A 25,560-nucleotide genomic window follows, 5' to 3' on the forward strand; every position below is an offset into this window, starting at 1 on the left:
CCTCCAAATCTCCATATTGGGAGTGGACGCCAAATACTGGTAGATGCTGTGAGTTGTTGGTACTAATAAAATATTCGTTTCTAATGTTCTGCAAATATTTTTATATTGAGTGTGAAATAGGTTATCAAAACGTTTAGTTTGTCTACAAAAGCAACTATATATTAACACAAAATAGTATTGCCTAGTCCAGAGAGAGTGTTAAAATAATCCAAGTTATCTAACATATTTGTTTACTTTATGAAGATTGTGGAATAAGAGTTTTAACTAATTCGTTCTTCTATAAAGCCACGAAATATGTCAGATGATGAAGTGGAAGCTTTTGATATTACAGATGAAGATCTTAATAGAGCTTTTAATCCGGGAGCAAGAATCTTTAGGGGACATTCAAAAAATCAACAGATTTATGGTAAGTAATGCAAACTGTGGTATAAAAACATGAAATCAAGGTTGTAGTTCCATAAGAGGCCAGCAAAACAATCAACTGAAAATATGATAATAGTCTGCGATATCAAATGAAACAAATTGAACCTAATATTGTTAGGTTACCATAATTTTGTAGCTAACACTAATTTATCCAGTAAAGAACAATGAATAATCCTCTTGCCACAAACCCTACACTCCAATTACTACCTGCGTACTGCGGTACAGATACAATACTAGATAAAACAGCATGTTCCACTACTAAAATCATCTACCGTGATCTATTTTAGTTACAGTCTTAAGACGGTGAAAAAAATAAAATGTTCATTTGTGAAAATATAAATACCCAATTAAAAAAATCTGTTGAATTTGTACAACTAGATTTAATACTAAGAACAGCAAATTGTAGTGTGTCAAGATAAGTTGAAGTGGAGAATTAAAGGAACCTGTGCGTCGAACACCTTACACTTGTGTAGTACACTTGTGTTGTGTAGTTTCTTTTTCTGGAAAAGATCCATTCATGTTCTTTTAACACTTTAGCTGCCAAATCATATATTTGACCTTTCTCTTAATTGCCATGTAGGTCAGATTTAGCAGGCACCATATGTCATGGTAAGGCTTTCTGTCGGCGATATCTGACTGGTAACGTACAAATGCAGTTTTATTTTAAGTTGGGAGACTTTAATAAGTGGCCTACATTGGTTATTTGGTTGTGTTTATCGAACAGTTTGATGTATTATCCAACTTCGGTATGTAAAAATTGTACACAAGAGTTATAATAACTTACCATAACAATAAGAATCTTGTACATTACAATTTTAAATTTTACAATATTTATAACTTGCCCAGCTTGATATCAACGAGTAACCGCTTTTGTGAAATGGAGGAAAGAATTTTCCCCATAGGTTACCGGGAACCAAACCCACATGTTGAAGCTACTTAAACAAATCTTGTCACTTGTGAGAAATATCTCACATATTTTCCTCGTATTAATCGCCATTTTCAGTCTCAAAGTATTAGTCACTTTTTGTTGTTTATTGTTCACATTAAAATTACTATACCTAGTAAGTTGAAATCATATGCTAAGTTAAATCAATTGTAATATTGAGTTATTTCTTCAAATAAAAATATTGAAACGTTCAATAAAAACAACTGAATAATAAGTGTAGGCCTCTTATTAATACATCACGTGCCGTTAACACTACTGTGGCAGTCGCTGGTGACCACACTGCACGTGATGTGTTAGTCTACTTTTTTAAGTTATGTTTGTTTGACATGAATTGCGATCTACGGTCACTCTGATGAATTATTAGTGGCCATGTTTAAGTTCTCCCTATTCTGAACAATTTGGATCATGATGCTGTTCATTTAGCAAGAAGAATTTAGAGCAAAACTCGAAGGCTGTGTATCTTTGTCCTGCACAGAGTAAAATAAGAGCAACACTTTTACTTTAACAAAATATTTGTACAATAATTAGAAAATTTGTCTTTTTATTCATTATTGTAATGAATAAATTAAGCGTAATAATTTATTATAGCCTGATAATTTTGAAATGGACATATTTAGAAAAACAGACTTACACATTATGGTATCTGCCTTTTTACTTGAATTTTTATATGAAAAAGAATTACAAACTGTAGGAGTAGCTAGGTACACTTGTATGTTTTAGGCTATCAGAAGCGATAGCCTTTTATTATTTACACTTAAATCATTTTATGTTTGTACTTGAACTTTAATAACTTCAATATTGGGAATGTTATGTAGTTAGTCTTTTGTCAACACAACATTCAATACATTAAAGTTAACTTCAATAATTAATTCATTAAATTAAATTTTTAAAATATTTTGGCAGGAATGTGGGCTGATGACAGTGGAGATGAGGGGCCCAGTCAGCGATCAGGGTTTGGTAGCAGCAAAGGACGGAAACCCAAAAATTACACAGCTCCTGTCAGTTTTGTCGCAGGAGGTGTACAGCAGGCAGGCAAAAATAAACCAAAGGATAAAACTGAAAAAGGAAAAGAAAAAGATGATGACAATGAAGATGATGTTAATACAATCCCAACTAGTGATTCCAGGTTTGATTATTATTACTTTCATATCTCAAACTGACCTCAGATTGAGATCAGCAAAATAATAAATAATAATGTAATGTTTACCGTACTTTAAATAAATAAGTTAAAATTGTGATTCCATTTTTATTGTAGTATAGTTTGAAAGCTAGTTAAGTATTGCCATGTTTGTTATAAGCATAGAGTTTTGAGTCAACATGTAAAGCCAGAATGAGATTACCGCGTACGTGGATGTTTTTTATCATGTGATTCACCTGAACCAGTATAGGGAAATACGCCGAATTTCAGTTCGCTGCACTTACCCATCGCTTGGTGTTAATTCCTCCTCTCCACTTGTTAACGAGTCTGCCGGCACAGACATTTCTGTCCATACAATATGTACCATAAGGACATAGGTCCTGATAGCCAATCTTTTCTGCTGCCGACTTTCGGTCGTTATACTTTAGCCGTACTATGCTGGTGGGAGATGATGTAAAGTCTGTCTACCTCGTGATGCCATTCCATCAACAGGTCATAGCTACGTGAAACAGGACTTTAAACTCTTGTGCAATCTATTATCATACAGTATATGTAGATTTTCAATTTAAAAATGTACTAATCTCTCATTTATACATTCCTTATTTTATTTTTATTTTAATGCGAAAAACAAAAGATTTAATAATGCAAGGGAGCAGTATCTAACTACATGTATCAATTACACAGCTAGTCTATAAGTTACAGATTACATTCAGATGTGTGTAACAATCATACAAAAGATTGTCAAATGTTGCAGCCAACCTCAAATGTAAATACTAATGGCCTAACACGTAAACTAACGTTCATCAACAAAAGCCCAGTTGGAGCCACACCGGTCCGGCCCCTTCTCTTTGTAGGCTGTAAATAACTCCTCATAGACTTATCACCACCTCATTATGCACAACATAATCCCTCTTAATTTTTTACTCAACAAATCAAAGCAAAGCTCAATATCTTGTTGCAGGCTTGAGCTTACTGGTCAGTAGTGTTGTTTTAACAAACATAAAGTAAAAAATAATTATGAAATAGGTCCATGCTAATTACTTCAAATTTGATTGTTAACCTATAGAAATAATTCCTTTGTTGTTGTTTAGATGATTACTAGTAAGAGTTCTAGTATGATACAAATCATAAATGTTAAGGATTTTATACTCATTGCCCAAGAAACCATACCTTTGGGTGCTTGCTGCCCCATACTGTGTCATAGCGGAAGCCAAAAATGAATTCTTGATTTGTTTAGACACATCCATTTATTCCTGTATGAACTGTCAACATCGTTAATAAGATAAAGAAAAGCTTTAAATAATTTCACTATTCCATCCGAGAGTCATGTCAGCGTTTCAAATCTGCCCACCTCCTGCCCAACACCATGGTTTTTCCTTTTTTACTGGTAACATTGTTTATAAAAATAATTCAACCGTGAAATTATTATTTTCTAACCTTGAAAACCACGAGGGTTGTGTATTTGGACAATCTTTTTTCAAATCCCCCTGGTAAACAAAATAAAAACTGTATCAGTTGATTGAGTCATAGGCTTCAATGACACACAGCCATATCCCATAGTTGGTCATGCATCAATTTAGAACTCATCTTGTCTATGTGGAAATGAAGTTTCTTACATAATCTTAGGGCTACAGGTTAAGTATTTTTTTAAATATCTTTCCTCATGATACGTTCATATTTTTATTTATTAAGTTGGGTTTCATAGCACTGAATAATAAAGTCCATCATTTTTAACCATAAAACCAATGTACTAATGTTCATTAACACTCAGCCAAATTCCAAGGAGTGATATGCATATCATCAAACTCAATGTTGCTTATATAGAAATGAAGCTTTATGCAAAATTTCAAGCCTATTGGTTTGTTAGTTTTTGAGATATGAGGGCAGACAGACAGAAATAAAATTATTCCAGCTCGTCAAGTGATAGGCTTTTTAATGCTCAGCCAATAAATAATATATTTGAAATTATTTTATTTTCCGCTTTTTCTAAAACACTTGGGTGGATACATTTATGGGTAGTACAAATTAAGTTTTTCATTGATCACTTGAAGTTCAACTTATCCACATTCCTCTGTTTTTTTTCTTCTTCTTTTTTTTTGTAAGGTTAGAAAAGGTTTTGCTAAATTTACACCATTTTCAGTGAGGAAGATGAGCCAAGAGCATCTTTTGGCAATCTGTCCATGAGCCAGATTGATGGAGATATAGCGGGGCTGCGGAAAAAGAGACCTCAGTTCAACTCTTCTCTCGCCAATAAAGGTGTAGGAAAATGGGAGCAGCATACAAAAGGAATCGGTGCTAAACTGCTGTTACAGGTAAGAATTTTTGTATTTATTTCAAATCTAGAGCCTACAGAATCTTCATTAAAGATTCAAGTCCAAAAATCAATCAATGGGACTCATCAATAGAGTCTGGGGAGACTCACCAGGTCATTAACTATCGGCTGATCGTCAGTATACAAATTGCTCATTACAAAAACGTTTTTGTCTTATTTTGTGTTTGTAAAATGATAAATAAATATTAATGAATAGTTTAAGTTTTTAAAATAGTATTTTAATATTGCTGTTAGTATTAGATTTACTATCTTCTTGGACGATAGCTGATTGATTGTGAAAATTTGATTTTGTTGTACTTTGTGTATGAATAACTGTAGATAGATAACCTAATTAATAAATTATCCTAGTTCAGCAAACCATATTTTGCTTCCGCTGTATTAATGTATATGCATCGCTGCGAGTCTGCTTCGTATATGCACGGGCGATAGCTCATCTGCTGAGTAGCTGTGGCTAAAATGGGCTTATTGTTCTACTATGTGTATAAAAATCCATAAATAGATATCCTAACTAACAAAATATCCTACTTTTGTAAATATTTTTCCTGCAGTTCTGTATATATGACTTGCATCACCACGAGTATCTTGCATATATTCACAGTCTGCAGCTGATCGGTAGTATGTTGTCATACTTTGTGTGTAACCAAGTTCTGTAGCCCTTCTGGAGTTTTCTGGTGTTGTGTTGTAAATTCCAAACACCCCAATATATTGCTCACAACTCAACGCATATCGTTATTTTAACTTTGATCTACTTGTAACTTTGTCCAAGTAAATATTAGCCTAACTTTTAAACTTACTATTGTATTTTTATCAGTATTTGTAACCATACACTTATATTATTTATCTTTTAAAAAACCATTGGTTTTATCAGTAAAAGAATATGGATTTTATTTTGTATGGAAAAGTCAGGGAATATCTTCAAACCACTTTGCTCGACACTCTGAATAATCTAGTTTGTGGTGGTGTATGACATTCATCGGTTGCCATAATTTGTTATTGGCTTTGAAAGAAATATCATATTCTTGTGTTTCTTTTACTTCTATAAATAGCTCTTCTATTTTAATTTTTGGAGTGTAATACATTTGCTATTTTTTATATGTGCTGATTAAAAAATATTACAGGACAATTAATTTACATTTTAAAATCCATCACTTATAAAAAAGAAAATTGTGACAAACTTTTTAAATGTTATTTTTTGAAAAATCATCATTAAGTAATTTAAAAAAAGGATATGTATTATTGTACCAGATATATTTTTAAGACAGTAACTAAACATTATCTAGCCTTGGGAAAGACTCACAAGGACTAAAATTCTTGGTTTTATCGTCCTGGAATTATAAAGGTATGTACTTGAAAAATGCAGGAATTGTGCAGGAATTTCATGATTGAAGTTGGCTGGACATCCTGATTCACGGTAGAGGTACTAAGTGTGATTTTGTAATGCACAGGCGAATAAAATTCAATCTCTCATAGTTAACATTCCATACTACCTGATAAAACTTAACCACAAAAGGTTAAAATGAATTTTAATAATACAATTTTATACCATTACTAGTAGCTCATAACAGAAATTGCTGCCTTTTATTGTTGTAAAATATAAAGACTATAAATTAAATTAATTGTGTTAATTAAACATTAACATTCTGTTAGAATCACAATACTTCTTCTTGGTAAACAATGATTTTGTGTAATTATTGTTGCCATTATTTATTTTTCCTTGTGTGCTTCGGTTTTCCATTTACATCTGCGTCCATGGAAGATACTGATGGCCTTTTGTTTCTGACAGAAATAATTTCCAAGTGTAATAATTTTTCAAACATAGCTTACACAATTAGTCTTACTTCATTTACTGGTCCAGAAGACAAATTTATATATCTGATTAACATGTCTACAGCTCCAATGACTATTTTCAAATTGTGTGGAGGCATTCCAGATGGTGTTGTTGAGTTTAAATATTCCAGTAGTATATTAAAGAAAGAAATCCGTTTCATCATCAGCTATAATAGAATCTGTAATCAAAGTAAGACTTTTCTACAACTGAATCTTGAGTATTTCGCATTTGTCATTAAACAGACAGATAATTGCCTTTTAGTTATTACAACAATGTGTTCATTTTAAAAATAATTTCTATAAACATGATTGACTATACGAAGTGTGAACAAAAAATAAAGTGAATATTTTTTTATTTCAAAGGTAATAAACTTTCATCAAATTCAATATAATCTCCTTCAAATTACTGTTATTGACTGGCAAGGCACTTATTCCAAAGTTTAATCCATGACTGGGAACATTTCTGGAAGGCTTCTTTCGGAAGGGCTTTTAGCTGCTTTATCGTGGCCCTCTCAATGTCAGGAATCGTGTTAAAACGTGTTTCAAGTACAGTTTTAATTTTTGGAAAGAGCCAGAAGTCGCATGGTGCTAAATCGGGTGAGTATGGCAGATGTGGACAGACAGGAACACTTTTTTCGGCCAAAAACTTGTGAATGAGAATTGAGATGTGACACATAGCATTGTCGTGATGAAGAAGAAAGCCATTCACACCATTTTTTTTGACCTCTTTCTTTGTATGTCGTTTCGCAAACTTTGCAGTACGCCCTTATAAAATTCAGTTTCTTTTGGAAAAAACTGATTTCACTATGTTCTCACTATAAAAATAATGAGCAAGACCTTGAAGTTCGATTTTGACTAACGTGCCTTTTTATGGTGAGGATATGTAATGGTTTTCCACTGGGAACTCTATATTTTGGTCTCTGAGTCATATCCATAGACCCAACTATTATTAATCTCCAGTTACAATTTTTGCCATAAAGTCCGGATCTACTTGAAGGTGATTCTTCAACTCTGTGCAGACTGACGCACAATTTTCCTTCTATTCAAAAGACTAAAAAGAAATTTTGCGCTCACTCGTATTATTTGCAAATTATTGGTTAAAATGCTTTGAATGGAACCATACGAGATTTTAAGATCTTCCAATAGCTCTCGAATAGTCATTCCCCTGCTTGAGCAAACCATTCTTTCTATCTTTTGCACACTGTCATCTGTTTTTTAGGTTAATGGATGTCCTGAATGCTCCTAGTCTTCAACCAATTCATTTCCGCTTTTAAATTGGTCATACCACGTGTATACAGTCTTCAGAGTTACCACATTATCACCATACACATATTTTAACATTTTGTGAGTTTCTTTGGCATTCTTATGCAACTTAAAACAAAACTTAATGTTAATGCGTGGATCGAAATCCATGATGCGCGACAGACACAATAAACACAACATCAATCTAGTGGCTCTGGCAGTCGACTGACCAGCTCCGTGTTGAAATTTGTCCCTACCTGTCCCAACAGATCACGGATACTACGCAAATTACAACATATGGATATAGCGTCAGCAGTTGCCGCTATAAAATTCATTCCCCATATTATTTTTATTACACCTCGTAGAGTTGTTACACATAAACTCTTGTGGAAACTTAATTATCTTTACCTGTCAGTTCTAAGTTTTCCATTATCTAATTGTATTGGCCATTTAGCGAATTCCTTATAATCATCTCTTACTCCATATTTTTTGTAAGATGTACTATCTGAATGGGAGGCCAAATGTTATTTCTTTGAATAATCTAATTATTTGAACCGTTCCTGAATGTGGGATTATGGGTAGTACTTGTCTAAAGTCTCCACAAAAAACTATGATTTTTACCTATTGGTTGTTAAACTTTAGTTAAATCACACTATAAACGATTAAATACAATGAACTGCATCTGCTAAAACCATTGAAGCTTCATCAATTACAATGATTGACGAATTTCTTCATGCTTTATGAATATTTCTATTCAAAATAATCTGTGCATCGTTGTACTGCTCTTTAAAAGATATAACACTATTGCAGTCCACACTAGAGATATGCACTCAATCCCATAAATCTCATACATGTTTCAGATGCAAGAATAAACAAATTTTCCACATCCTCCTGGAGATTCCAAGAAAAAATTTATTTGATCATTCAACATTGTTAAATTGTATATTATTATTATAAACTGTAGGTGTAGTAATCGCCAAGTTTACCTTTATTAGTCTAAACATTTTGTTTCAACTGTTCATTTTTAAAAGTGCCATCTTTTCTGCATCTTCTTCATTTTAAAACCTAAAATTTTCAACCACGTCTTCTTTAATTAAACTTTAACCATTCTCTATTATGATACATATCAAGATTTTTTTGCCTATGGTGCAGTATAGTGGGTACAACTGTTATCGCAAGATAACCAGATCAAGCAACGTTGAGCGTGGCTGCTGCTGATTGGGTGACTGCTGAGCGATTTTGTCTTTGCAAGCAGCCCAGCAGTTGGTGGTGGTTCGGAAGTCACCTTTATGTTATGTATGCCTTATTGGTCCTCAGGTTGTGTTAGAGATGGTTTCTTAGCACTAACTTCGCCTGGTAAAATAAGACATAATTGCTTTACTTTATTTTTAACATTTTCAACTAAACAGAACACTAAAATCAATAAACAAAAAATATAAAATGTTTTTTTAAATTATCATTAACCATATCCCCTCTGCTCTACATTGTTCTTAAGTACTCTTACACAAACCTGCAGTCCATACATTTCAGTTAAACAGTACACTCAAATCAATAAACTATAATACAGGGTGGCGCATATGTCAGTTTCCCCATAAATTGGGATATTTTGTTTCGATAGGTTAACAATGTTAAGTTGGCAGCAGCATGGAATAAGTGTGAGTAAATATCCAGGTGTCGCGATACCCCCTCAGTATATGCGGAAGTTAAATAAGAAATTTGAAAACATAGAAGCGTTTTATATACCCCGAAGTGTGGTCGTCCACGATTAATTTGCAATGAAGAAAACCTGCAGACAGTTGCTCAAGCTTTTGTATCCAGTCCTGGTAAATCGACTCATAAGGCATTTGCTAAACTAGAAATATCAAGAAGAAGAGTGCAAAGAATGTTAAAGCAATTAAAATTAAAGCCATACCGTCCATCTTTACTCCAAGCGCTTCACAAGGATGATTCCGATAGATGATGGGAATTCTGTGAGACAATAATTATCCGCTCAGAGGCTGATCCAAATTTGTTTCAATCAGTTTTGTAGTGTTATGAGGCATGTTTCAAACTAAATGGACGCGTTAATCTGCATAACTGCGTATACTGGTCGGACATAAATCCTCATAACGTAATCCAAGAAAAATGTGCCTGGTGTTATGGTATGTGGAGGTATTTCGAGTACTGCACTGATAGGTTCTTATTTTCTTCAAGGAAATGTTAACTCAGAAAGTTACTTATGGTTGCTGCAAGAAGTAGTAGTTCCCGAGCTCAGAAACAATCCTGTTTCCAATATTCATTCGCTCATATGGCAACAAGACGGTGCCCCAGCACTTTTCAGTATCCAAGTTCTAGATTTTTAAAATAACACATTTAATGAATGGATTGGTCGCTGTGGTACAACTGATCGGCCTCTGCACTCACCAGACTTGACCCCATGTGATTTTTCACTGTGTGTGCTTAAAAACTGCAAAATCTTGACGAACTTAGAAACCTAATTAGAAATGCATTCGAACTTGTTAATAACACAAAAACCTTTATTGCTAAAAATGTGTGATTCTGTTCTCAGTCGTTTTATGAATTGTATACAAAATCAAGGTGGACATTTCGAATAACTGCTATAACATTGTATGGTAATATGTAAGTAATTTCAATTGAATTTGTTTCTTTCCTAAAAGTATTTTATTCAATTACCCTATAACGTCTTTAAATTTCTCTTCTGGGGAAACTGACCTACGCGCCACCCTGTTTTAAAACTAAAACTATTTTATTTTCTTCACAGCTTGAGAAATTTCCTGGGGCGTGATTTACTTATGGGATTAAATCTATAGATTAATAAGGAACACTTAGGGGAAAAAATGTATAAAGTAATAAACAATAAGGTCCTATGGGTGGCCCATCTCTTACTTAAAAAAAATCTTGAAAAATAAACCCAAAGTAAAGTACATGAGTATAATAATTACAGAAAACGCCACAACAGGGAATACTTTGAAAACAGTTAAATTTAATATTGCCCACTGAGTATGAACTCGCTGTTCCAGATGGGTTACCAGCCAGGCAAGGGGTTGGGAAAAGACCTTCAAGGAATTCAGGCTCCCATTGAAGCTAGTTTGAGAAAAGGCAGGGGTGCTATCGGTAAGTGTTTTTAATTCTATTAATATTTTATCACTGATAAATGAATGAATTGGGTATTTGTAAATAAAATTATGAATCTTGATTTTATCCACTTACTCATTTATTTTATAGTAATAAATACAATTTTTTCACCTTATTAGTATTTTTATTTTTACTTTTAAATTAATATTTATTTTATATATTGCTAATATCTAACAATTTTTAGGAGCCTATGGCCCAGAAAAAGGCCAAAAAATTGCAGAGTTGGATACAGACAATAAGAAAAAAGGAAAAGAGCCAGAAAAGAGTGATAAAGTTTCACAGTGGAGGAAAGAGGACGGATCCAGTAAAAGCCAAAAAGTCCGTTACGTTTACAAAAGTATAGAGGATGTTATAGAGGAGAGTAAGCAGCCTGGGAAGAAAAAGAAACGAGAGTTCAAGTGAGTGTCAACAACAATAATGGTTTTTATCAAACTATGTGAACTTTGAAGAATTTATTTGCAATAGAAATTAAAATTGTATACAAACAGAATTTCTATATTGTTGGTATACATTTTTGTTTCAATTAAAAAAATGCATTGCTTTTGCACAATTGTAATGGTTTTAGAGTCATGTGATGTAATTGTGTTATAGTTTAGAATCCCATTTTTATGAAAATAACAATGAGAAATTCAGATCTTTGAAGAATTTGTTCACCCAAAATCACATGTTGACCTTATATAGTGAAGAAGTATTATATGGTGAATGGTTCAGGTGTAATATATACAAACTTGTCTTCTATGTTATCATTGGTTTATATATCATAATGCTTCATAATCATCTTACTTCTGCTGAGACATGACATTTTCATAACATTTAATCACTGTAACCAGTTAAGATCATCTTAATGTTTATCTGTTGGTTTTGGTTAATTTGCAAGTAATTGTTTTCAGTGAATTGAGCAAGGTGAAGGTAATAGACATGACAGGACCAGAACAGAGAGTGTTATCGGGCTATCACGCAATATCAAGCGTCCAGAAACCGTCTGACCAGTGGGAGATACGCAAAGACAAGAAATTCACTAATTTTGAACTGCCGGAACTTCAGCATAATCTTAATCTTCTTGTGGAAATGTGTGAAGAAGTAAGTAGCATTGATAAAAACATGATCATTGTTACTGAAAATAATTTTATTTAAATAAGGTAAATTTGAGCATCAAGAATTTTTATTGATGCTGGTCTGTAATCTTCAGTTTTATATACACTTATCACTCATTCTTTTATAACAGGCCATTATAACAAATGACCGCAACCTACAATATGCAGAGAACCGCTGTGTGGCACTAGAAGCAGAGGTGGATAACCTGACTAAAGTGGAGGTCAAGGAAGCAGAGACTATTGCCATTTTGGACAAGGTGATGGCTGTGGTTCAGAGACTGGTATCTGGATCAGAGGACAACACTCTCACACTACAGGAGGCTTCCCAGGCCTTTCGGGAGCTTCAGGTAATTCATCATGAAATATAAAATTACAATTATACCATACTATAATATAAGCTAAATTAAATCACAAACTTTATTTATTTATTTCAATGATTCATTTGTTTTGTTTATGTTCTTCACTCAAGGATAATTGTTTTTAAATAATGATTTAATACTTTAAAAATGTATTAATTCAATTGCTTTCAACTCCTGTAAGCTGGTACAATTTTTTAATGGTACATCCTTCTCAGGACCTCAGGAGAGCCAGTGGCCACAAGGGGAAAGGCATCAGACTGAGTCTGAGTGAGTGATGACAATGTTTCTGATATAACTCTTATAAATGGTCAGTATGAGCTTAAATCCAAGATACTGTCTGCTTGGTGAATATACATTGTTTACAAAACACATTGAATAACACCATTTTTGGAATTTTGAGCTATCAATTTATATATATATTAAACAATGTGTAAACTAAAATGAAATCAGTAGCATACAAACCATAAAAAACATACAAGTACAACGTATGACAAGAAGAACATTTTACATTGCACAACAGCTGAATTCAGAAATAAACAGGCTTGTTGGTTTTTGTTTTGTGATTGAAAAACTGAGTGTAAAATTTTAAAATATAGGGTTACATTCAGTGTCTACTATATTTATTACATTACCCACTTAAAACTGATATAGCATAAACTATCAAAACTTCCATCAGTCTCATAGTGTTTTACTCACAGGAGAAATATTGCCTGGAGTACTGCATTCAAGAATAACCATTTCTTTACAATGCAGTTCTTTTTATCCCCTCTAGCCGAAGTTATTTGAGAGGAAAATCTAAGAAAAAGATATATAAACACATACTACAACTATTGCATGTATGAAATATGGTCCCTAGCAGATACAGTGGTAAGACCACTTTTCGAGGATATTCTGTCTATAATTATTATAGTATCCCCTTAAAACTGATATAGCGGAAATTATCTAAACTTACGTCAGTCTCATAGTGATTTTACTCACAGGAGAAGTATTATCTGGAGTACTGCATGTACGAGATATGGTCACTGGCAGATACAGTGGTAAGACCACTTTTCGAGGATATTCTGTCTATAATTATTATAGTATCCCCTTAAAACTGATATAGCGGAAATTATCTAAACTTACGTCAGTCTCATAGTGATTTTACTCACAGGAGAAGTATTATCTGGAGTACTGCATGTACGAGATATGGTCACTGGCAGATACAGTGGTAAGACCACTGTTCAAGGATAGTCTGTCTGCATGGTCACCCCTGCAGGATCCTGGACAACCAGTAGCAGTATTCCGGCAGTGGAAGGCTATCCTCGAGCAGGACCAAGCTCACACCCTCACCACCAATCAGGATCCTTACCACAAGCTGCTGTGGGATACGTGGATGCCTTGTGTACGAATTGCAGTCAGGTATGTAATATTTAACAGTTTGCATTGTCGATCAAGTCATGTTGATCATCATGGTGATTTATCGATACTATATATTTTAGACGTATGTATGTATTCTGTATGTGTAGAAATAAATAAATAATATCACTTAGAACAATATATTGATAATTTATAATCAGCATTTTCCAAACGGGGTTATCCACACAAACTTTTAAACAACAAACTGAACACTAAATCACTATCTATTGGAACAAATCAATCTAAATTTGAGAATAATGATCCAAAGTTTTTAACAAAATACCACCCAGGACTGTATAAAATTAACAATATATTTTGAGTAGCATACAGTTTATTGGACAGCTCTGCTTCAACTAAAAACATTTTCAAATACATTCCAAAAATGAGATTTAGGAAACCACTAGTTTTGAAAGATATTTTAGTACATCCAAAATTACCTAAGCACAAAGACCAAGAAAACGTGACAGTTGGGTCACATCCTTGTAATAAACCCAGGTGTTTAGTTTGCAACATGTGCTCTACTTTAAAAACATTTACAAGTAGTTCTACACAAAAATCATAAAGTATATTTTAAGATATCATGTGAATAAAAAAAATATTGTTTACCAAATTCAGTGCAAGTTATGCCCTAAAGATTATATTGGCTCAACGATAAATTCTCTTAGTACAAGGATGACAGGGCACAGGTATGCATATAAACATAAAAAGATAGAGCAACCTGTAGTGGTATATGGCTTAAAACACAATTTAAATTTTGAAGAAACATATTCAGTGAAACTAATTAGAAAAATATCAGAAACTTTAAGTACAAACAGTCTTAGAAACATGGAACAAGCCCATCAGCTCGTCACTAAATCAAAATTTCCAAATGGATTAAATTTAAGGTGACTCAGTCAACAAAGTGAATTTATAAAATCAAATCATATGTTTACCATTCTACATAATTCATTCTTAATTTTCATTTTCTGTGTTGACGTTGTATGTTTATTTTGTTCTTATAGCCCTATTTATAATTTGTAATTTCCTGAAGACGGCTTAAGCCGAAATATAGAAACTGTTTAATTGAAACAATTGAAGATTTCTTATTGAAGATATATATATATATATATATATATATATATATATATATATATATATATACATTACATTGTATAAATGGCAATAGCCTTATTTAATTTCAATAAACATTGAATCACAAAAAGTACTTGCTCCGCCGGGAGTCGAACCCGGATCTCTCACTTGCCGGGTGAATGTGCTACCATTACACCACAGAGCGCTTACTTTTTCCGATTCAATTATTTTGTATTTGGCCGTATCTATCACATATGGGTTTAAATAAGTTACATAATTTATATTGGCCACAACAAAAAATTATTTGCTAACTTAAAACAAATTATTGTTGTTCTTACAAATTAATTTTTCTTTTATATGAATGATACATTTTACTACAGCTTTTCTTAGATATTTACAATTTAGTTTATTTAATTAATTAAAATATGAGGATAATATTATAATGGGAATGATTAACAATTATTGCAGTTGACAAGGAAAATGTCAACTTAATCATTGATTGACTTTTTTTCTTCACTCATCAGTCTTTTGATAATTAAGAAAGACACTAAACAAAAGTGTAAACTAATTCAGTACTCACATGAGTCAAGTTGGCTATCAAGTGTCAGTGAATATGTGACATCAAGTGAGCGTTGCCGAGTGTCACTATAAGCTGGCTATCAGGTGTGAGTAAAGTTGTGACATCAAGTGAGTGTTGCCAATTATTTGTCACTATAAGCAAGTGTTGAGTCAAGCTGGCTATCAGGTGTCAGTAAAGTTCTGACATCAAGTGAACGTTGCCGAGTGTCTGTCACTGTAAGCAAGTGTTGAGTCAAGCTGGCTATCAGGTGTCAGTAAAGTTGTGACATCAAGTGAATGTTGCCGAGTGTCTGTCACTGTAAGCAAGTGTTGGGTCAAGCTGGCTATCAGGTGTCAGTAAAGTTGTGACATCAAGTGAACGTTGCCGAGTGTCTGTCACTGTAAGCAAGTGTTGGGTCAAGCTGGCTATCAGGTGTCAGTAAAGTTGTGACATCAAGTGTACTAATTCAGTACTCACATGAGTCAAGTTGGCTATCAAGTGTCAGTGAATATGTGACATCAAGTGAGCGTTGCCGAGTGTCACTATAAGCTGGCTATCAGGTGTGAGTAAAGTTGTGACATCAAGTAAGTGTTGCCAATTATTTGTCACTATAAGCAAGTGTTGAGTCAAGCTGGCTATCAGGTGTGAGTAAAGTTGTGACATCAAGTGAGTGTTGCCAATTATTTGTCACTATAAGCAAGTGTTGAGTCAAGCTGGCTATCAGGTGTCAGTAAAGTTGTGACATCAAGTGAGTGTTGCCAAGTATTTGTCACTATAAGCAAGTGTTGAGTCAAGCTGGCTATCAGGTGTCAGTAAAGTTGTAACATTAAGTGAACGTTGCCGAGTGTGTCACTGTAAGCAAGTGTTGGGTCAAGCTGGCTATCAGGTGTCAGTAAAGTTGTGACATCAAGTGAACGTTGCCAAGTATTTGTCACTATAAGCAAGTGTTGAGTTAAGCTGGCTATCAGGTGTCTGTCACTACAAGCAATTATTGCTGACTGCAATGTCTTGTTTCTTTTATTATTATGGATTAACTCGTTACTCAGTTCAAACCGTTTTAACACTTGGATGCTTCACACTTTACTTTCATTTGATATACTTATTGCCAGATTCATCATTATACAAATCATTCTCTAAATGTAAGAAGAAACAGCCTGTATAGAGAGATATTGTGACACACAAGCAACACTCTAACGTAAAGCAGATTATAAAAAATCAGTTGTTGCCCAGAAAATTACTCTGCAATTGCAGTACCTCTCAGAAAAATTGCTAGTTTAGATTAGTTTTGATAATTCTTGATGAACCTCAATAAGTTTATAGTAATGAAACTCTGTATAATGCAACCTAACAAACAAAATTGTATTCGCTTCAGCGCTTGGCAATGCAGGAAGTTTGAACCAATGATAGACTTCCTGGAGACATGGATACCTCTGATCCCAGGTTGGATTCTAGACAATATCCTGCAACAGCTGATTCTGCCCAGGCTCCATCATGAGGTGGAGGAGTGGAACCCCCTCACAGACACCATCCCCATACATACCTGGACACACCCCTGGCTACCTTTGCTCGGTATTGTGCAAATCTTAACACAATCTTAGTTTTGTCTCATAATTACTATAAGTTAAACCTGAGATAATTTTTATCTCTTTATTTTTGTTTACCAATTTAAGATATATTATTGTAAGATATCTCAATATAAAGGTGCTCCCTGCTCATTTGTGCATATTCAGCTTTTCATCATATGGAATGTGTATTTTATACATTTTGTAATTGAAATATGTTTTAGTTAATAAAATATGAATATTTTGTTTAACAAATATACATTTTAAATCAGATATCCAGTACAACTATACTGCAAATAAAATAAAGGAGGAAATTATTGAAGGTTAGATTTCTTGAATTATTCTTGTTATCTTCAGAAGTGGTTATGTCAATATCACACTTCTTCATGTGTATGTCTAAGGACAGTGGCCAGCCATAGTTCATATGTTTGTGTTCGTTTTAAATATTGGTATTGGAACCCTAATAGAATTGCATACAGAATTAATTCCTCAATTATCATATTATAGGTAAATTGAAGAATTGTAGTGACAGCTATTGTATTATTAAGCATTTTGATAGAACAATCAATGTCGAGATGGTTTTGAACTTTTTAGGTTGTGGAAAAGTTTTTCAATTTCATGTATTTCGTATCCAAAAAAGATGAGTCTAAAAATGAAAATTATATGGATTTCTTGAGAAAATAATAATAATAATAATAATAATAATAATAATAATAATAATAATAATAATAATAATAATAATAATAATAATAATAATAATAATAATAATAATAATAATAATAATAATAATAATAATAATAATAATAATAATAATAATAATAATAATAATAATAATAATAATAATAATAATAATAATAATAATAATAATAATAATAATAATAATAATAATAATAATAATAATAATAATAATAATAATAATAATAATAATAATAATAATAATAATAATAATAATAATAATAATAATAATATTATTATTAATAATAATAATAATAATAATAATAATAATAATAATAATAATAATAATAATAATAATAATAATAATAATAATAATAATAATAATAATAATAATAATAATAATAATAATAATAATAATAATAATAATAATAATAATAATAATAATAATAATAATAATAATAATAATAATAATAATAATAATAATAATAATAATAATAATAATAATAATAATAATAATAATAATAATAATAATAATAATAATAATAATAATAATAATAATAATAATAATAATAATAATAATAATAATAATAATAATAATAATAATAATAATAATAATAATAATAATAATAATAATAATAATAATAATAATAATAATAATAATAATAATAATAATAATAATAATAATAATAATAATAATTTTATTTGTCATGAAAATGTATTACATCATTGACAAAGTCATAGTATATTGCTTATTGTTAACCAAGTCAATACAATAGTCAATAAAGTCTTACAAGTAAATTAAATAAAATAAATAAAAAATCACAAAAATGACAGTACAAATTGTCAGTAACAGTAACAAACACATTAAAAAATCAATACTTTTGGTGTTGAAGAATTCATCTAGACTGTAAAAACGGATTCTCCAACAACCAGGAATATAACTTATTCTTAAAGATATCAAAGGGATATGAGCAATATTTTTTCTCCAGAAAGTTATAAATTTTCAAAGATACTACAACATGACTGGTGAGGGTTTTGCTTAATCGAAAATGTCCAATTTCAGCATTGTTTCGATTACGCGTGTTGTGGTCATGAATTTTATGTTTAAAATTTAACAAATTTGGATTTTTATGGATGTAAACCACCGAGTCATATATATACAAATTTAGAACCGTCTGAAAACGAAAATTTATGAAATGGGGTTTGCAATGCTCTCTGGTATCACACTTTTTTAGAGCCCTAATTGCCTTTTTTTTGTAATACTAGTATTTCGGAAATTCTGGTGCAATTACCATATAGGACTAATCCATATCTAAAAACAGATTGGAAAAAGGCAAAGTATGCGGCTCTTATAAAATTTAGTGGTACAATATCATTCAGTCTACTCAGAAGATAAATGACTCGTGAGAGTCTTTTATTTAGATAATCAATATGTGTAATAAATATTCATACTTTCAGTAATTTTAAAGATAACCGAATAAAATGTTGAAATTTGTGTATTTAGTAATTTAAAAATATGTTAAATTTTATGAAGTAACTAAAAATAATTGGATCAGTCACAAAAGTATTTTTACAATTATTACCTTATTCTGCATAGTCATTCCTAATTTGAAAATAATTTCTAGTTTTCTAATGATTGTTCTAAAACTATAAGCAATGTCACAGGCAGGTCCACGGTTTCTACTTATTTTAAATATGAATAAGATTGTGTTGCTAGAACTATAATTAGGAAAGATGTACTCATATTTAAAAGATTAAAAAAAATGTTTAGTAACTAACCAAAAATAAATGTACAATATTGAAGACTGTTCAAATTGGTGAGTAAGCTATAATAATGAAGAGAAGTTTGAATTGGGTTCAGTAATTGTTGTGACTGTTCAGCTCAAGATCAAATTTACTCGTAGTGAGCATTCCACAATTCCATTTTTGTGCTGAATGGAAACACTAAACAATACAGTTATGCCAATTACAAAGACACAATGTTTTGAATTTTTTTAAACATACAATGTATATATTATGAGCTAGTGTTGTTTTTTCTGTGTAGGTAAGTACCTGAGTACAACAATATTCCCAGTTATCAGGCACAAGCTGAGTGCAGCACTGGTGTCATGGCATCCGTCAGACTGCTCAGCTCGGCTTATGCTCAGGCCCTGGGTCGGTGTGTTCAGCAAGGGTGAGCTGGACGCTTTCCTCATCAACAACATAGTGCCCAAGCTGCACCTCACACTGCAGGAGTTTGTGGTGAATCCACATCAGCAACACCTTGGTAGGTAGTTGCTCATATGGAAATAGCAATGGGTTTTTGTAAATAATATTTGTTACTCAGTGGACAGCGTTTTTTCTTGAATTTCCATGATTGGTTATGAAAATCTGCAAAAAACTCCTCTTGAGCATATATATTTTAGTCAAATGAGACACTTCAATATTTTAACAATATTGTGAATGTGAAAAATATTGTCATTAAAACTATCACAGGTTTGCGTGGTTACGATGGAAAATTTTGTAAACTGTTTCTCATCAAGTAAGATGAACAAAGTTCCATGTAAATCCATTCTGTAATTTTGGATATATTTCGTGATGAATCAGTCAGTGCTATATTGGCTTTTATATACCAGGTGTTTTAAATTTTATGCACACTGAAGGGACCTTGGAAACTGTAAGAGATGCGGCAAAGATTAAATTGACAAAGTTGTGGGTAATAATAAGATGAAGAAATCTATATGGTTAAGTTGCATTGTTCACTGCTACGATGTAAATACTGTTTTGGTCAAAGTTTTTAATTGTTACTTCTCTCTTATTACTACCTATAATGTAACATTTTTACATAGAATTTGCATGAACTTCCTTCTAGTTTTTAAGTATTCTAATGAACTTTTCCAGGACCAGTAAGTAAGCAGGAGGACTAGGCTTACATTATTTTTTTGTTTAATGCCACAACCCATTTTTTACAAGATTAGTCTAAAAATTACTTACTGACATTTTTGTGACTGATTACTGATTACAATATCATGTTAGTTTAAAATTGTATCATATTTTGTATTCTTATAAAAATAACTAAAAAACCAGATAAAAATAATTAAACAACCTGCTTATATCTTTACTCAACTTAGTTTTCTGTAACTGAAAAACAAAACAAAAACCTACACTCCGGAAGATGGATTAACACGCATAGACCAGTTTCTAAGATCCCTTCAGTGTGCATACAATTTTGAACACCAGGTATAGAGATGTACAGTCAAAGTCTATTCATCTACTCTTGCTGATCATTTTTAGTAAGTTACAGTATTTAGAAATTTAATTAGTATCCTTCAATTTTTTTGATAATATCATTTAACAGTTCATAGATAACCTAGTAAGCAAATAAGCTGCTTGTAGATAAAAGAAAGATTAGCATCAAACATATAATTTTATAAGTGAGAAACAAATGAAAAAATGAAATTAAATGCAGGAATTTAGGGTACAAGATCTGATTATTTTGTAAATCAAGCTCTCTTCTCCTCAAGACCTTTAACCCATTGAGGCATCAATTAACCTAGCCTGTCTAGGACTGAATGTTTTAATTGATTTTGGCAAAGTACATGCGTGTACTAAAATATTAATAGGATGAGTTTGGATACAGATAAATTAGTAGATTTTCAGGACATTTTAGTCTATTTGGTTGCTCTATAATAGTGTTTGTTGCTTTCATAAATAATTTTTTTTTATAAAAACAAAAAATCAAAAGCAACTCAGTATTTTAATACTTTTTTGCTTATTTGTTTCAATATTTTCTTTATTCAAAACAGCACAGTGTTTTTTTTACATGGAAAACCAGTTTTTATTGGATTACTTAATGATAAAGCATAAAACAATCCAAATTAACTTACATTTTTTCACTTTTTTATAATTTTGTGACAAGCTCCTTAATTAGTTGCCTGGAAGATGAGATAAAACTGTTTGTTACATTCAGTTGTTATTATTACAATGATAATTAAAATAAACTATTTGCATCATATACAATGACCATTCATTTACTTTTTATAATTCACTTTTGTGTCAGCCTTCGGGTATCTTTGATATCTCAATATCACTGTCCAAGTATCTGTCTTATGAAGTACGCAAATTGTCTTTCCACTAGTGGAATAACTAAAAACTCATTAAACAACTATAAACAGTTAAACACTAAACATTGAGAACGCGATACATAAAATGTAATTAGAACATTGAAAGTGACGAAAATTAATTACATGGCAAAATGTAAACAATAACAATACAAGCTATTAGTTGTGGTTCCAGTGTGGAAACATGATGAATCGAAATGGAATAATTGCTTATCACGATGCTTGAGGGCACAAATCTGTGATCTAGTGGAAAAATAAACAAATACGTGATCGTTAGCGTCTAGATAGAGCACAATGAGTGCACAAGATTATTCAGTCCCGCTCAACTGCAACGAGTGACGCTCGGGCAAGTTCCCCAACAGGTTATAATAACATCCAAGTTTGACCAATTGTAAATTTTAGATTTTACTTGAACTGTTCAATAAAATAATACTATAATGTTAACGCTAGTGAGCTTCCATTTTATATACATTGGTGTTTTACGCCTTTGTCAACAATGTTGTCTACATTATTATCACTAACAATTTGGATTGTGTCGGCAGATAATTGGAACTGGGTGATGGAATGGGCAGAGCTGCTGCCATCACATGCAATGGCCTCTCTCCTTGACAAGAGCTTCTTCCCCAAGTGGCTTCAGGTGCTGACTCTCTGGCTCAATCTCAATCCCAACTACGACCAGGTCACCAACTGGTACTCAGGGTGGAAGGGAATGGTTCCAGATTCTCTCATGGCTGAGCCACTCGTCAAAGGTATGCAATACTGGCTTGATTTATTTGGGTCTAAAACCCTGATGAATTGTTGCAAATATTAGTGTAGGGATTTAAATTTTGCATCAGTTCCATTTAGTTATGGAAGAAACTACAGAATTTTATAGATTCTTTACTATGGGCCCGGATACAAATTAAGACTACAAACATTTTTATCAAATGTATCATATTTAGAATCAATTGTCATATTGAGATGAGTTTTCAACTCAACTTTTTGTAGAATTCTGTTATCTTTGAACTAAACTATTTTTGGAGGCTGTCCCTTAATTTGTAATTATCTTCAATCTTCTGTAATTATTTACTAGGAAACAGATGCATGTTACCTAAACTACTCTGATTGTTAGTACAAAATTACAGAAGATTGAAGATAATTATAAATTAAGGGACAGTCTTCAAAAAATAGTTTTGCTCCGGATCTAACTAGGTAGTAAATCAGGACTGAGCAGAATATGATCTGGAGGATAATACAACTTTCATTTGTAACTGTTTGCAGCCTTTGTGGTCAACATGAGGTCTTGTGTTATATTGCAGAAAATATGATTCCACATTTGTCTGTCCTTCCTGAAACAACCAGAACTATTGCTTGCTGTTTAAAGTTTGTTTTTGGTCAAACTTGTCACATTATTCAACAATTGTTGAGAAGTTAAAAAATGAACTAAAATGGAAATCTAATAAAATCAACACAATAGAAAGTTGTAGTAAATTAATGTGCAGTCACATTATGGTCTTAGATGTTCATCTAGAATGTACTAATAAAACAAGAGTAGCCCTCTTCCTGATATGGCGCTTTCTTCTTTCTGCCATTATGATCACCATTTACAGTCATTGGTCAGTTTTCACTGGTTGGTTGCGAGCCATACAATATTTGTGACCTGTCTTCTTTAGTTTATTTAATACAAATTAGTGTTAGTTTAGTTTTATTAATTAAGAGATAGTATGTATACAGTTGTCTCTTGACATATTTGTTGTGATTTGTCACTTCTGAATGTCATAACATATTGTATATGATTTGTTCCCTTTAATGTAGTTTGTAGTGTAAGGTATTAGGTAGGTTTGTTATTTATCTACCTGAGAAAGAGATCAGATTGATATCTAAACCTAATGTTATTGTTTTTGTTTCACTTAGTGATACTTGGTAAATGTCTGAAACTGTACTACTGCATTCAAGCATCATTTCCCTACAACACTGTCAGCCATAAAGTGTTTTAGTTTTCTGTGCAAAGTAAACTGTGAAAGTTTAAAACTGTCATATTTCCTCACACAGAATATAGATTACATGTGATTCACTATCTGTAGGATTTTGGATGACAGCATCTATTTACATCAGTTTCTGCATTTAAAAAATAATTCATTAGCCTTCTCACGCAATCCCAGATATATATTGAGCTGGGCAACACAGTTATGCAAAATGTCATTCCCCACTGCTCTACATACCAGACAGTATCAAAACATGCTTCATTAACAGTCCACATAAACACGTCAAATAATGAAAATGTCAGGTTGTTCATAAATGGATATTCCTACTGACAACCAAAATTCTGTTATAGACCATCATATTATTGTTTTTTATGCTACGCGCACATGTGTGTGTGTGTGTGTGTGTTGGTAGACATAAGACTGGAACCAAAATTGAAAAATATGGAGATTTGCCGTTGGTACATGTGTTTGTGTGTTGTTAACTTTTTACATAAAGTACAATTCTTAACAAAACGTAATACAATTTTATATTATTATTAAATTCAATTTGTCCAGCTCAATTTTTTATCAAATGTTCCTTATTACAGTTACACACTGTGCATCGGCACATCTGACAATTAAACGTTATAGTTGTAGCAGAATCACACTAATTTAATGTTCCTGTTGTCCAGAACACTTCAGGGCTGCCTTGGAGATGATGAATAGATCTGTGGGTGGTACACCAGTACCTCAGCCTCCCCAGCCAGACACTTCTCAGGCTCAGGCCAGATATCAGGTGAGCATTGGTTCTGACACAAGCCATACATTTTTTAATTGATCAGATGAGCCAAGTAAAGTAGATAAGGTGTTCTAAACTCACTTATCCAGGTCTTACATTATACACTGTACAGCAATCGCATTGAGGTTTTACAGGTTTCCAATCAGTTAGAAAAACAATAAAAGCACTTAAATTGTACATGGAGATTAAAATACAAATTGTGTATAGATAATCATGAATTTGTTAGAGTAGTATTATAATGTTTTGTTTTTCTTTTTGTCTAATGCTTTTTTCAGTCTATGGTGTAGATTTCAGGTTGAAACAATTTTTGGAGATAAACTTAGTAATTATTTTAAGCAATAAAATGAAACGCACTCAAGAAATATTTTTCGTTTTGTATTTAGAGAAAAGGGTTTAGATTATAATATTTGTTTTAAGAAAATATAATTAAAAATTAATACATTTTTCAAAAACTAATGTGAATATACAATGGACATTAGCACAAAACTTGTTACACTTCTTGGGAGTAGATTTAAATTCTGACTAACGTTATACTATTTCTTTTACATATTATGTAACAGAGAAAAAAAATTTACTAGGAAAGTACTAATAAAACCTTAAATGTGATTACAGGGTATTGCTGAGAGTGTGAGGACGGCCCAACAGATTCCTCAAGGGTTTAAGGAGCTGGTGCAGAAGAGATGCGAGGAACGTGGAATTGTGTGGCTACCAATCCCCAATCGCTACAGAGAGGCCAAGCAGATCTACCGCTGCGGCACTCTACAGGTCTATATTGACCGCAATGTACTGTTTGTCTGCAATTCTGGCCAGTGGGAACCCACCTCCCTCACCGCTCTTTTGGATATGGCCGTATAAATATTGTATACCAAGTCTATTTATTATGCTGATCTTCTTTATTTATTTAACTCCACTGTATATTTGTGTAAATATTTGTAAATAAAAGTATTTTTTACAGATAAA

General features: G+C 32.2%; 1 protein-coding gene across 1 annotated transcript; it reads left to right on the forward strand.

Annotated features, from left to right (window-relative positions):
• LOC124362680 (tuftelin-interacting protein 11) lies at window positions 1-25,560 on the forward strand. Its single transcript, XM_046817384.1, has 13 exons — window positions 1-406; window positions 2,273-2,495; window positions 4,648-4,819; window positions 10,929-11,022; window positions 11,228-11,441; window positions 11,934-12,123; window positions 12,269-12,484; window positions 13,647-13,894; window positions 16,894-17,090; window positions 19,803-20,024; window positions 22,401-22,607; window positions 24,494-24,597; window positions 25,213-25,560. The coding sequence occupies exons 1-13, from the start codon at window positions 295-297 to the stop codon at window positions 25,453-25,455; spliced, it is 2,442 nt and encodes an 813-aa protein (XP_046673340.1). The 5' UTR covers window positions 1-294; the 3' UTR covers window positions 25,456-25,560.

The sequence above is a fragment of the Homalodisca vitripennis genome, chromosome 1, assembly GCF_021130785.1.
Source record: "Homalodisca vitripennis isolate AUS2020 chromosome 1, UT_GWSS_2.1, whole genome shotgun sequence".
NCBI classification, from domain to species: domain Eukaryota; kingdom Metazoa; phylum Arthropoda; class Insecta; order Hemiptera; family Cicadellidae; genus Homalodisca; species Homalodisca vitripennis.

Coding starts and splice junctions, on each gene's coding strand:
- LOC124362680 (XM_046817384.1), top strand. CDS start 295: ATGTCAGATGATGAAGTGGAAGCTTTTGATATTACAGATGAAGATCTT. Junction 11,442..11,933: donor AAAAAGAAACGAGAGTTCAA/GTGAGTGTCAAC, acceptor AATTGTTTTCAG/TGAATTGAGCAAGGTGAAGG. Junction 20,025..22,400: donor TCCACATCAGCAACACCTTG/GTAGGTAGTTGC, acceptor TTGTGTCGGCAG/ATAATTGGAACTGGGTGATG.